The 14,332-nt window shown below is 37.1% G+C and overlaps 1 protein-coding gene across 3 annotated transcripts; it reads right to left on the minus strand.

Moving 5' to 3' along the window:
* Nucleotides 1-164: 164 nt before the first annotated feature.
* On the minus strand, nucleotides 165-11,452 carry prkag3b (protein kinase, AMP-activated, gamma 3b non-catalytic subunit). Of its 3 annotated transcripts, none has more exons than XM_065292860.1 (13): nucleotides 11,299-11,452; nucleotides 8,749-8,791; nucleotides 8,018-8,130; nucleotides 7,803-7,884; nucleotides 7,035-7,093; nucleotides 5,590-5,635; nucleotides 5,450-5,504; nucleotides 5,246-5,372; nucleotides 4,964-5,129; nucleotides 2,807-2,844; nucleotides 2,550-2,696; nucleotides 1,963-2,138; nucleotides 165-1,886 (listed from the first exon to the last, which is right to left on the minus strand). In XM_065292860.1, exons 1-12 carry the CDS (start codon nucleotides 11,314-11,316, stop codon nucleotides 2,022-2,024), a joined length of 1,011 nt encoding a protein of 336 aa, XP_065148932.1. In that variant the 5' UTR covers nucleotides 11,317-11,452; the 3' UTR covers nucleotides 165-1,886; nucleotides 1,963-2,021. The 3 variants fall into 3 exon arrangements, with proteins under 3 accessions (XP_065148932.1, XP_065148934.1, XP_065148933.1); XM_065292862.2 differs by having other exon boundaries at nucleotides 8,018-8,165; nucleotides 11,299-11,407; XM_065292861.1 differs by having other exon boundaries at nucleotides 8,018-8,162; nucleotides 11,299-11,406.
* Between the last annotated feature and the right edge of the window lie 2,880 nt (nucleotides 11,453-14,332).

Consider the following 14,332-nt stretch of genomic DNA (forward strand, 5'->3'; position numbering starts at 1 on the left):
GTAAATATGTGCACCACAACAACTCAAATATTGAAGTCTATATTGTCATCACCAGGCTGGGATCAAATATTTTTTTTAAAGGAAATAAACTGCCTACTGTCCATAGGAAAACTCCTGCAGTAGCCTATTTATCTGAGGATTTGTACTGTAAAAAAACAGACGACTGCAACAGAAATTATTTAATACATGTATAGTGCGATTCCTTTACTAGAAAAAACGAATACACATGATAATAAATGTTTTGTTCATAAGCACTAATAGTTGCCTTAAAATGTGACCCTGCCTGTAAAAACCCAGATATGTCACTTTTTTATAATCTTACATAATAGAAAGAACATTTTGTAAAATCTAACCTTGATATCTTTACTATTGACGGAGTAAGATTGAAATAATAGTGAAATGACTGAAATCAAACTATGAGGCTAGAATTTCATTTGAGACCTGGTTTTCACAGGCAGAGTAACACATATAGTTTATTTACATACCTTTTGTTGTTGCAGGCCAAAAACAACCTACTATTTTTAGTTTTGTGTTAAAAAAGTTGACATAACTTATAAATTCAAGTTGAAATTGTTTAACTTAATTTTTTAAGTTAAAGTAGCATAAAATATGTTGATTTGAAAAAAAATGCTGCAATTTTTTTACAGTGTCTTCTGAAAATAATTAAAGGTCCACAGTATAGATTTTTGGCTGCATCTAGCGGTGAGATTGTGAATTGCAACCAACTATTCAGTCAACAGCTCGCCTCTCCCTTTCAAAAGGCAAAGTAAAGCTGCGGTAGCAAACGTAGCTTTACAACGGTACAACATTGTTATTGTCTGAGACAATGTAGTGACAAAACGTGCTCTGTAGAGCAGTTTGTCTGTTTAGGGCTACTGTAGAAACATGGCGTCGCAAAATGGCGACTTCCACTTAGGGGGACCCATGGTGTATGTAGATAAAACAGCTTATTCTAAGGTAATAAAAACAATACAGCTCATTTCGTAATACACCATTGATAATATTGTTATGTAAATTTACATTTAGTTATTTAGCAGACGCTTCTGTCCAAAGCGACTTTCAAATGAGGTAACAATAGAAGCAATTAGAGCAACACAAGAACAGCAATAAGTGCACTAGATCTAGTCTCAGCAAGTCTAACACAGTATACCATGGGTTAGTAGTTTTTTTATGACAGAAGATAAAGATAGATTGGAAAATAGAAAACAGAAAAAGACATTAGCATTGAGGTGTTGGTGGAAGAGATGGGTTTTTAGCCAATTCTTAAAGTCAGCAGATCTTGTCGCAACCGGCAGATCATTCCACAGATGTGGAAGACAACCAGAGAAGGTACACAATAGTGATTTTTTTTTCTTTTTGTGATGGCACCACAAGGTCCCTCTATTACATTGCATATCTTTCAAGAAATCCTTCTAAAAGTTACACAATTGCACCTTCAAATTGTATGATGATAAAGTTGTGTACAGGTTAATTTGTTAATTTGCACAATATAAAGTGTATATAAAATACACAAATGCATAAATGCACTATAAGATTATAGCAGGTTAGGAGGAACAGTTGGGTTATATGACTAACTAGTCCTTTTTACAATGTGAGGATCAGAAGTCAAGTAGTTGTATAACAAAATTTTATTTTAAAGATTTTAGGTCAAAGGGAGCTGTCATTGTTAAATAATATGTAACAAAATGTCTTTTTTTGTGACACACATTAAATTATAACATTGCAGTTTTTTAACAAATTACACAAATATACAAAGAAAATTGCTGAACACATCTAGAAATTTAAAGTTGTACATCAAATCTCAAGGTGCTAGCAACAATAAAAATTATTTACACTTTCAGTCTTAAACCATTCACATCTTCAGGGCCCAGTCAAGTGACAAATGTCTGAAAAAAAAAATAATAATGTCAGTTCATTAATAGTTTTCTTACCAAAGCTGCGTGAAACATGATAGTGGTTTACCTGGTATAGGCAGGGTCATAAATCTGTCTGGGGCTAGACAGGAGAGCCATCCACTGGTGTCAGGAGAAAAGTGCATCCACGCCAGCTGGAGTCAAGACCAAAGCCTGAAGTAAATCAGAGAGCGAGACGATTCCCTTCACCATATCCTCATTGTCCACTAGAACCAGACGGTGAACCTGAGAGATAAAGATATGAACATCAATGACAGACATTGTATTTAATTGGCTCCTGTATACGTAGATCCGTGGTAAAGCATTGCTTTAACAGTGAAAAAGGTCACATGTTTGAACCCAGAGAGCACACAAATGGGTAAAAATGTGTCCTTTTACTTTATTTATTATGACTCAACTTGTATACTTAAAGTGTTCTGATTTCCCTGTATGAATTTAATATTTGGCTTTATGGCTAAATCTTGTGTCAATAGCCCACTTAGAAATCCCTTTACTGATAAAAATGCTGATGTGTCAAATTTTATTTTTCCCGCTGTGTGTACCTAAATGGTACATATTATTAAAGCCTTATTTATATATATATATATTTAAAATAAAAAATCATATGAAAGAATATGATGTTTTCACTCTCCATACCTCTGCCTCAGCAATGCGATCGATGATAATTTCCAGAGTTTCATGGGGGTAGCATTTTAGCACCCCCTCGACACAGCACCAACGACCCTGAATGGCCTCCTGCATCGTCATATTCAGATTGTTGTAGTTTTTCTGTGCAGCCAAATTCTATTGGGGACAAAGTAGAAATCGTGTAAATCAAAGATAATACTAACATTAGGTTATGTATTAAAGATGCGAAAGTCCTTTCATGGATGTAACTGGGATGGATTACGTACTATGACATCAAACCTGGAGTAAAGCGCCACTACTTTACCTATAAAGAATGAACAGAATCAGTACAGACAGCAACATGATATTTTAACTCTTTCCCCGCCATTGACGAGATATCTCGTCAATTAAGAGAAAACGCTTCCCCGCCAATGACGAGATTTTCCGTCTTTCCGCAATACCGCTATTATCCACCAGGTGGCGCCCTTCCGCAACTTTTTAAAAATGGAATTATTTTTGCTTTTTGCTCAAAATATGGTGTTTTTGCAAAAACCTATCCATATTCAAAAGCTGATTGCAAAAGAACCACTAAAGGTAGGATGAAACGGTTTTTTTTTTTTGAAAGCAGAGGGTCTGTTCTTTCATTTGGTATATTGTGGGCTCTATCTTACACCCGGCGCAATGCAGCGCAATGCGCGACGCAAGTGTCTTTCGCTAGTTTCCACCCTAATTTTCACGTTTAGCGCCGCGTTGTTTAAATAGCAAATGCATTTGCGCCCCCTTTTGCGCCCATGGGCGTTCTGAAAACGAGGTGTGTTCAGGCGCATTGTTGGCGCGTTGCTATTTTGAGGCAACTAAAATAGACTACGCCATTGACCAACAAAAACCTGCTCTAAAGTCTAAAGTCAATGGCGCAATGTGTTTTATGTTATTTAAAGAGCGCATTAGTAAAATGCGCCTATACACGGGAGGACAACGCGGGTTTGCTTATCACAAGGTACATAATGCGCAGCAGCACAAAAATGCTTTTAAATATGAAAGATTAAAGGATTGAATGTAAAAGATTATTATTGAGTCTCTTGGACATAAATGAGGACTAATTATAAGACGTTAGAAGGCGCAAAGAGCTGCTTCACCTGCAGCCTGGTAAGTAAATAAATGCTTTGCTTTAAACAAATGCATCTGTTTTTAAATGTTTTTTTTTTAAATGCTACCTCACGGATTTATTGTATATGATGACTCTGTACCTGTGGATATGGTGAGATGAGAAACATTTTTAAGTAATGCTTAAAAAAACTCTTTGCTAAAAAAACCGCTGTCCAAAGTGCTGAAACGCGCATAGAGCCGTTTGTAAATTCTTTATCTCCTGTTTGTTACAAATAAAGTATTTTTAGAGTACAAACCTTATCTTACATACTTGTAAATTATTTTTTGATGATATTGGATAGCCATACATTTAAAGCAATTACAAGCCTGCTTTTTACTTCCATGACTAAAAGAAAACGGGTTTTAAAGGTTTTAATAAAAAAAGAACAATTTCAATACAAGTGAAAAACAACATAATTATTTAACATTAATCTTAAACTAGGGATCTTCTTCCTCCGCTTAGTTTTTCAGTTTACAAAGTCCGTCATCTAAATAGGGATTAGACATAGCACCAGCGCAACTGGCTTTTAAAGGGGATGAGAGCTGAGACTCTCATTGGTTTACTGCACGTTACGCCCAAAATACTCCCATTACAATAGGACCTACCCTTTTCGACCATGCGCTCGGCGCAAAAACCATTTTTCCCGTCGTTAAATTAGCAAAAGTGGATTCGGACACGCCCATTTAGACGTTGCGCTGTGCGCTTTAGACAATGCGCTTAGATCGTTAAAATAGGGCCCTGTATGTTTATTTATTTAAAAAAAAACCTTTTCTGGAAGGCATTAAACTTTGGTGAAAATCATGAAAAACGCTGGCGCTGGCTGGCAACTTTTTTTAAAAACGCTGGCGGTGAAAGAGTTAAGACCATGTGAGTGTAGATTTTTTTGTTGATGTATTAAAACGATGTTTAAACGATGCATGTAGAAGCAATCTTAGTGTATGTGCAAGATAAGCAATATAGACTTCAAAGCTACTGTAAAAGTCCTGGACAAAAATTAACAAAATATCAATTTCAATAGGATTATTCAAAATATATTCCCAGACTGTCTGAAAAAAATTAAAACATTTGGTCCGCCTAAATTTTCACTGAGGCAATATCTTTAAAAAAGGCTTTAATATGTACCATTAAGGTACATACTATGTGTGTACATTTGGTACCTTTGAGGTGCTAAAATGAACTCTTTAGGTGCAAAGGTGTACTATTTGAAATGGTACCGCCCCAGTAACAACTAGGGACCATTTAAAAAAATTAATTATTTTGTTAAAGACGCCCAAAAGCCACACACCATATGACGTACCTTGTTCGTTGACAACAGGCAGGGCTGAGACCCGTCGCTCTACAAATATTGATAATGCATCAAAAACCGTTTCAGTCTCTTTGACAGTTGCAATACTCTTGAAGGTTCCGATTTCTACCTCCTCTATTCGCTTCTGCAAGAACCGTGGCTTTGGGATCATGGAGCCCTGTGTTTCACAAAGCATATATCTGTCACTCAATAAGGATCTATTGTACAGTAAGTGTCAACATGAAATTGCATGCGTATGCAAGGTGTCAACAACAGAACCACAAATGCTCTTACAAAGATGTGTAAGAACTTGAGGATGCGTTTATGGGTCAGTATGTGGAGGACGTTCCCCGATTCCGGATCTATGACAGGCAGCCGATGAATCTTGTTCTTCAGTAAAGAATAAATGGCTTCAAACAGGCTGACAACAGGAAACACAACTCTGTCACTGGAGAAACAAGAAAAGAAGAAAAAAGCCAAAGTTTTTGCAGAGTTTACCTGGATTCAGGTGTGATGCTGATCAGGGTGTTGAGAGAATATTGTAGATAGACCTCTGGAGAGGAAACACATAGAGCTACTACTTAAGTTACTTATATCTATGAAATGACATATTTAACTTTACAATAATATACAATCACCTCTCCATGTCTCAATCTTGTGTTCCTCCAGCTCATAGATCTGTACCTAAAACAGATAAACATAATTTTTTGTGTAAATTTGGTGTTAATAGAGTGTGTGGAGAGGGAGCTACAGCGGTTCTCTGCTGTTTTGGGTGAATGTTGTTTGGGGCGAATTATTACATTTTCTATGCGACCCTGGACAACAAAACAAGTCATAAGGGTAACTTTTTTAAATTAAGATTTATACATGAAAGTAAATTAAATATAAAATAAGCTTTCCATTGATGTATGATTGTTAGAATATATTTGGTTCTAAAACGCAATAAATCCATTTTGACTAATTTTGGTAAAAATGTGTTTTATAAGAAAGTGACAAAGATGAAAACCACTATTTTCTGTTACAAACTTTCACATAGCATCTTTAAGGTTGTAATACCATTTGAAATTCAAATCCATAGTTAGATTTTCAAAGATTTATTATAAAAACTGATTCACAAATGCTATAAATCTATTGCCTCAATATATAAATGTGTATTCATCTTTGTCATGTTATATTCATTTAGTTGACTAGTGGTATACACTGATTAAAAATAAACATTAAATGGCATTAATCAAAACACTAACTTTGTCATATTCAGAACACTGTCATTGCTGCTGTTATACTTGGGACTATGTTTTTCAGCGCTGAGCGTCGAGAGTTGAAAATTATTCAACTTTGGGTGAAAAGCTCCGCTCGTCAATGTCAGTTCTCACACGGCCGTCCAATCACAGTGGAGGAGGGGCAGGACATTACCACAGCAACCAACCGGCTCATAGCTGAAGTGTCACAGCTACCAAAGCGCTCAGCTGAAGAAAGCTGGCACTCAGCTGAAGAAAGCTGGCACTCAGCTGAAGAAAGCTGGCACTCAGCTGAAAAAACAGCGGACATTTGGCGTCCTCCAGGTGTTTCAGTCGCATTAAAATGTTTTGGTGTGCACAACCCCTTAGACTGGTTTTGGACTCCAGGGTTACTAATGTCACTTTTTTTGGTTGTAGATTTTTTGTCTGTTCTCTTTTGTATTTTTGCAGTTCAACGTTTCATTTTTGCTCCTGTATAACTCAGTGGTAGAGCATTACATTAGCAGCGTAAAAGGTTAAGGGTTTAAACCCAGAGAAATCACACTATACATTGTAATGTGTTGCTTTGGATAAAAGCGTCTGCCAAATAGATAAATGTAAAAAAAAATTGGTACCTACTTTGCATTTCTCATTTTGACAACTAACACCATACAGTATGATGATAAAATACCCTTCTATAGAGATGTGCAGACACAAAATGCTAGGTTGAAAATAACCCAACTTTTGTTTAACTCAGTGTATACAGACATTAACAGACAACCTAAAGAAACATTTCCTTGTAAAATAACAAAAGTGTTAAAAACCTACATAATAATTTGGAAACGTATTAGATTAACAGTGTTTACCATAGGAGATTTGTAGTAACGGTGGAGAATGTTAATAAAGTCTGTAATGGTGAGCATCCCTGCAAAGACAGAAATACACACAGAGTTCAAGGGTTCAGCTTCCACTTCAATCCATCACTACAGTAATTCATAACAGTCAAGCTTACCTAAACCCACCAAAGAGTTCTGCATTTAAATAAAGACCTTAATCAAATCAAGGACTGAAATATAAACAGGCTAACATCATCACTTGGACCAGTTTTTTATTAGTAGGAGGATGTGCTTTCTCTTAAGCATGCTTATTATACAGTAACTCCCAAAAAAGGTGCAGGGGATTAGAGCAGCACTATGTCATGTTCCCAAAAGACAGCGTGGCCCAGAGGCCACACTAAAGTTAGAAACTGGCACCAGTGGAGGGGATGGCTTCATGGGATCAGTTGGGGCTATGACTGTGCACATACACACACATATTAATGTCTTCCCTTGCATGCTGATGCTGCAGTTTATTTAATATCACCTCACGAGGGGTTTATGTGAAATATAGGCTATGCAATTGTTTCTAAATACATGCATCAGCAGCACGAAATGTTTTCGGTTTGAATCCCAGGGAACACTGGGATAAATGCATCCCTGGAAATGCACATTAACTACTGATGAGAATTTAAGCATATGTGCAGGATGTTCCTTAGACAGGTTTATAAGGTGTTGTGTGACATTATAAGATTTCAGTAATCTGATGCAGGCTCATAGTTGAGCAACCGGCACAACAAAACTTGCATGTTTGCTTACCTACAAAACACTGCAGCTTGTTGTCCCATAAAGGTGCAGCTCTGACGCCATTTGCAACCAGTGCAAAAAATGCTTTCTTTACCTATACACATAAACATTGACATATTTCAAACCGTATGCTTAATAATTCATGTGTTTTGTTTTTACAAATCCACTGAAATGTATCAGCCACCGCACAAATTGAACACAGTGTATGATATAGGTTTGCGAATGACCTGTAACGTTGTGTCGAAAACGACCAGTTTGGAGCTTGTTGGAATGGCATCGTAGCAGCAGTGACTCATGAAAAACTTGGAGTACACGTCGTCTTCGGGATCATGGAGAGGCCCTTTAAAGGGGGACAGACAGACAGAAAGAGCCCTGCTGCAGGTGGGTCAGTCAGTCATGATGTTTGGATACATATACAGTATCCAAACATGATGTTTATGCACTTGATATACAAACTTAAAGCAAAGACACTATTTAATAAATCAATAATATTGGGCAAGTATATATATAAAAAAACAAAGAGGCTTGTTACAAAATACTTTATAACAATTTTTTTAAATGTAATACACCCTTATACCATGGGTCTGTTGAATGCTATATTCTGATTGGCTGAGAAATGTTGCATGGGTGTTGATTATTTTTCAGTAAACCGCACACCTTGGTATAAGAGGAATAATTGACTCCGGTCCTTTGAATTATTTGACGGCCCGTCGTCAATTATTCCTTACTTCCTTATTCCCGTGTAATAGAGAAATATGTTTAGTCAGGTGCATAGTACCAATGCTTGACTAGTGTAATAATCATATGTGACCCAGTCTGTAAAAACACAGCCAAAGTCATTTTTTGTGATTTCAACATAAAATCATTCTATTTAATGTAAATAACATTCTGTGAAAATATAACCTTGATAAATTTAATATTAGAAACACACAGGGTCATCACAGTTACAAACAGATACCTGTCTTCTTCATGGTAAGTCCTTCATCCTCCATAAAGTGGCTCTAAAGTAGATAATAAAATCTGTCATTATATGGGGAAATATGTCTGAAAACCAAGAACATGGCTTGATATTTAAAGGGGACAGAGAATGAAAAACCATTTTTACCTTGTCTTTGTTGAATAATGGTAGTCTACCCGCATTCATGAACATACAAAAAGTGCTAGACATGCTAAACATCTCAGTCTCATAGAAATTCCTCTTTTAGAAATGTCAGCCAGAAAACGGCCCAATCTGAAAAACTGATACTTATGACATCACAGGCATCTCACTGCCCCTCCACTTTAAAATAATTGGCTACATTTTTTGAGTGGCAGCAAAGTCAGCCAATCAGTAATGAGATTGCAAGTTAAGCCAGTAGAGGGAGCCAAATAGGTGCAAAACCACTTGTTTAAAATCCCCCACCCTTACGCTGAGTTTACACCAAACGCGGTTTGGGCGTCAAAATCGCGTCTACCGCGCGTGGTTTGCCGCTTGAACAATTTGGATGCATTCGCGCGTGTAGAGCGGAGTAGACGCGCGGAAAAACCAAGCATTTGACGCGCGTCAGAGGCAAACTCCGCTTCTTGTGGGAGGGGCAAGTGCTATGCGGTTGTCTGTTTGCAAAATGACTGATGTTGATTGTGCATTTATCGAGAGAGTTACCAGTTTGTATTTGGTAACCTTACTATGGGGAAAATAAACGACACGGGTCGATAAACGTCACGTGACTCAAAAGTGAAGTGTGTATTACAATTACCAGGTTGCCCAATGTCCTCACTGACACTCTTCCAAGCGAGGTCCTTTTTATTCCTGTCTCCTCTATAGAAATAAGAACTTGTGTCGTATAGCTCCGGGTGTCTGCTTATGGACAATATCAAGCCTTGGTTGAGTGAGTGACTCCGGGCGGGGCTGCCACCACAGCAGCAAGCAGGCTCCTGATTGGTTAACGCGGCGCGAAATTCCGCCAAAGTTCAAATTTTTCAACTCGGGCGTCAGCCGCTAGATGCACAAAAAGCACCATTCGCGCTTACCGCGCGTACCGCGCACAACGCTCAATTCGCGCCTTTCGCCCGAGCTTCACGCGCGGAAGTGGCGGAAACGCGTCTTCCGCGCTGCGCCGAACGCCTCTTCCGCGCCGCGGGACCTCTTGACGCGCGTCAACGCGTCTTCACATTGACTTAACATTGAAATCACTCGCGCTTCACGCCCTTACCGCGGTCGGTGTAAATGCAGCATTATAGAGCTATCTGAGCTTCTAAGGCATTACAGACCCAAACAAAAACTTTTTTGTCTACATGTCACATCACAGAATAAGGATAAATACCCTGTTGAATCATTCTGTGTCACCTTTAACAAATAACAACTTAATCAAAAATCCCATTACCTCTTTTTTTTGCAATTAATTCATTAAGAACACTTAAAGGCGGGGTGCATGATTTTTGAAAAACACTTTGAAAAAGGGAGTCGGGCCAAGAACCAAAGCACACTTGTAGCCAATCAGCAGTAGGGGGTGTGTCTACTAACTGACATCGTTGCCTGGGTTGCGTATGTGTGGGGCGGGTCTTTCAAAAGAAGGTCCAGATTCTGTTGGGGTAGGGGTGTGTTTGTTTAGGTGATTTCAAATATCAACATTAACTTTCAGAGATCATGCCTTTAACACTTTAGTTTTGTTTTAAATATATTTTATGCCAAAAAGATTTTCTATCATGTTTAGGTTTAAAGGGATAGTTCACCCAAAAAATAAAGTTCTGTCATCATTTACTGACTCTCATGTTGTTACAACTTGTATACATTTCTTTGTTCTGATAAACACAAAGGAATATGACCCAAACCGATCAGAGGCCCCATTGACTTCAAAAAGAATACTGTGGAAGGTAATGGGGCTTCTGGTTGGTTTGGTTATAAACATTCCTCAAAACATCTTCCATTGTGATCATCTGAACAAATACATGGATACAGGTTTGTAACAACATGAAAGTCAGTAAATTACAGAATTTTCATTTTTGGCTAATATTTGTGATTTTGCTTTTATTTAACCATGGACCCTCTATTACACTGCAAACAGGCAGAAAACAAGAACCTGAGAGATGCTGCACTTACAACTAAATCCCAAAACTTAAACTTAACTTTGGTATAACACTATTGCAAGCACTAGTATTTCCTTCAGGAGATCAAGTTAATTATTATTAGAAATCACAATGTTTTTATGTACATGTGCTAAGCATTTCTAACTCTGATCAAATTGAACTTGATCTCAGAGGCCTTGTCTCCTGTACACTGTTTAGGGATCCTAAAATAACATCAAACATAAACACAATCTGCAAAGCGACCAGAAAAACTAGAAAAACTACTAGTCTCTAATCTGTTGAACTACCTAACTGACCTGCTGAATGTTGAATATCAACACTTCTGCACTAAAACAGGCCCAAGTGACTTGTGGATTGACTGTACAATGTGAAACGCGTTAAACCAAACCTTTTGCTGTACACGAGTGCTCACAGAGGTGACAGATCGCTCTATGGTTCTTACCTCTGTCAGAGGGTCCATGACCGGGTCCCGCCGCTCAGTCGGGTGTCTAAGTGGAACAAAGGGGTTTCAGTGCTTGAATTGGCCTGACCGGAGCATACTTCAGCTGCACTCCAGTCCCCGCATGCAGAGTACAATCTAAATCAGGAGAAAGAGCCGGTCCTGGTATGCAGAGGGAGGGTCATGAAAAGGGGGAGGAGAATCACAGATGTTGTGGAAGTGTATACACACAAAAAGTTATAGGACTCCCAAATGACATGAAGTTGGGCACACAGCATAACCAGGAACTCAACAAACATTATAGAGGAACTTATTATGTTTTATAGGACTCGGGAGTAAAACATTAAACATTGTTTGTATTTGGCAGACGCTTTAATCCAAATTGACAATATCAATATGTGCGATCCCCGGCATCAATGCCCTGACCTTTGTGTTGCTAGCGTTGGTATTAAAGATAATTCATACTTCCCTTGTCACATCAATATTAGCTTCAGCATATTAGCAAGTGTGCTTCAACACTCACTAGATATCTTACACCATCACTTATTTGCAGATGGGACTATTTTTGTTTCCTGCAACCTGATGATTATGTGCCTTTGGACATCTTGTGTTTAACTCCCTTTGCAAGTCCATATCCAGGCTTTGGGCAGGTTTCACAACCAGTTTTCCTCATAGCTCACTACGGCAATCAAATGACTTCATGTGGTATTGTGGCCTGAAATATAAAGCTGAGACAGTGAATTGAAAGCAAAATGAGGGGTATTGGGATCAGGATATAATGTCTGAACTCAGACCGGCATTGCACTTAAGTTTTTTATTTTTTTAACGTGGCGCTTTCCTGTTCACCTTAATCCTTAGGTGTTTCTATGCAGTTGCTAATGTGTTAAAAATGTGGCCTTGGCTGTGTCTCAATCAGCCCACCAGCTCGTGAATCAGTATATCGTGTACGCACGTTGGGCACTTGTAAGGACTTTAGCTCACTTCAAATTAAAAATATTAAAAATATCAAGGTTCACAATGTTTCTTACATTACTTTATGCAGTATGTAAAAAAACTAAAGTTTAGCTTTGTTTTTACAGGCAGGGTCACAAGTGCATTTAACAAATTGCTACGTGGTTGTTAGGCCCAGCAGTCCTTAATCCTATCAGAATTTTCTGTATCATCAAGCACAGGTGAAAATGTGTTACTTTGAAAAATTATAGCACACCTCACCTAAATAGAAACAGCAATACTTTTACAATTTGGTCGGTTTTAAATTCCCCTGAGTAGGGGTGAGGGGGTACAAACTAATGTGGGGTTAATTGTAACACTGCTACTTACATATTTATAAAGGGCCAAGCAATCTGTGCTTTTGGTCTTTTTCTCTTACTGTCAAAAGATGATCTCCTGTGAATTTGTGAACATTTTTGATGTGTTTCGGTTTAGATATTGAACAAAGTGTGTTTTGGTGGCATAAAAGTCAATTTCTTCATCTTATGTTTTTTCAATTTCCGAGTTGGGTGTGTAAGTCACCCAATCCAACCTTTAATTTATTTGAATCAGGGCCTTGTTACCTAAAACCTAACACCATTTTGAAACATGTCAGCAATTCCTAGTAACTGATAGCTGGGATTGAAAACATTTTTACACAATGGGGTTAGTTACAGTAACACAGTGTGACAATTAAGCCTCAGGTATACAGTACAACAATAATGAAATGAAAATAATGCAAATACTATTCATCAAAGTGATAACTTAATACAACATCAGGGGAATAACTGATTTTATCCATTTATATGCATTGATGCCTAATACAATGATGATTAGATGAAGGATCATAGATGGATGAATGTGTGAATATCTATCTATTATAGGCAGATATACAAACAATATCCACCTTTAGTATATAGACAGAATTTTATTGAATTATTTGTGTTTAAACTAAATTTGCTAAACCCCATGTTTGTTACAATGAACCCCACCTATGGGGTAAGTTGTAATGTTCGCACTCCTGTCACTTTTGGTGTAATTGTATGATAACGGTACGTCCCACAAACAAACTAAGTGTGCCATTTGTAGCAGAGATGTGCGTGTTGATTGTATAAAAAAAACGGCTGGGCATAGATTAATATCATACAAAAATAAAAGGAATTTTTTGCATAATATATGAGTTTGTGCTTTGTGTAAATATTATTTATATTTAAACACACACACACACACACACACACACACACACACACATATATATATATATATACATACACATTTAAGAAATATATAATATATATATATATATATATATATATATATATATATATATATATATATATATATATATACGTATATTATTTTATTAATATACTATTTCTTTAAGAAACATTTACATGTGTAAATACATTTATTTATTTTTTTATAAATTCTATATTATATATAAATAAAAAAATAAATAAATGTATTTACACATGTAAATGTTTCTTAAAGAAATAGTCTACCCTTTTGCCATATTAAACTATGTTATTACCTCAACCTAGACAAATTAATACATACGTATCTTTTTTCAATGCGTGCACTGTACAGCGCGTTGTGAATGTGTTAGCATTTAGCCTAGCCCCATTCATTCCTATGGTACCAAAAAAAATGTATTTTGTGGCACCATACTTACTGGTATTACTCCTCATGTAACAGTCTTTAAATAGGGAAAACACGGAAGTGTTTGGTGGCTTCCCTGTTTGGTACCATAGGAATGAATGGGGCTAGGCTAAATGCTAACAAATTCACGACGCGCTGTACAGTGCACGCATTGAAAAAAGATAGATATGTATTAATTCATCTGTTATGCAAAAAATTACTTTTATTTTGTATGATTTAATCTATTCCCAGCCCTAGTAAAAAAAATATTAATCTAACTTACATTTTCTAATGATAGAGTCAAAGCCAAAAAGCGTTTCACCTACACTTGACTTTACAAGTAGCACTAATTCCAGGACTAGTATGTACATGCTTGAACAGTCTTCAGTAGTGAGTTACTACCACATTTTTCGGTCTATAAGTATGAATT

The sequence above is a fragment of the Paramisgurnus dabryanus genome, chromosome 15 (genome assembly GCF_030506205.2).
Source record: "Paramisgurnus dabryanus chromosome 15, PD_genome_1.1, whole genome shotgun sequence".
Classification (NCBI taxonomy): domain Eukaryota; kingdom Metazoa; phylum Chordata; class Actinopteri; order Cypriniformes; family Cobitidae; genus Paramisgurnus; species Paramisgurnus dabryanus.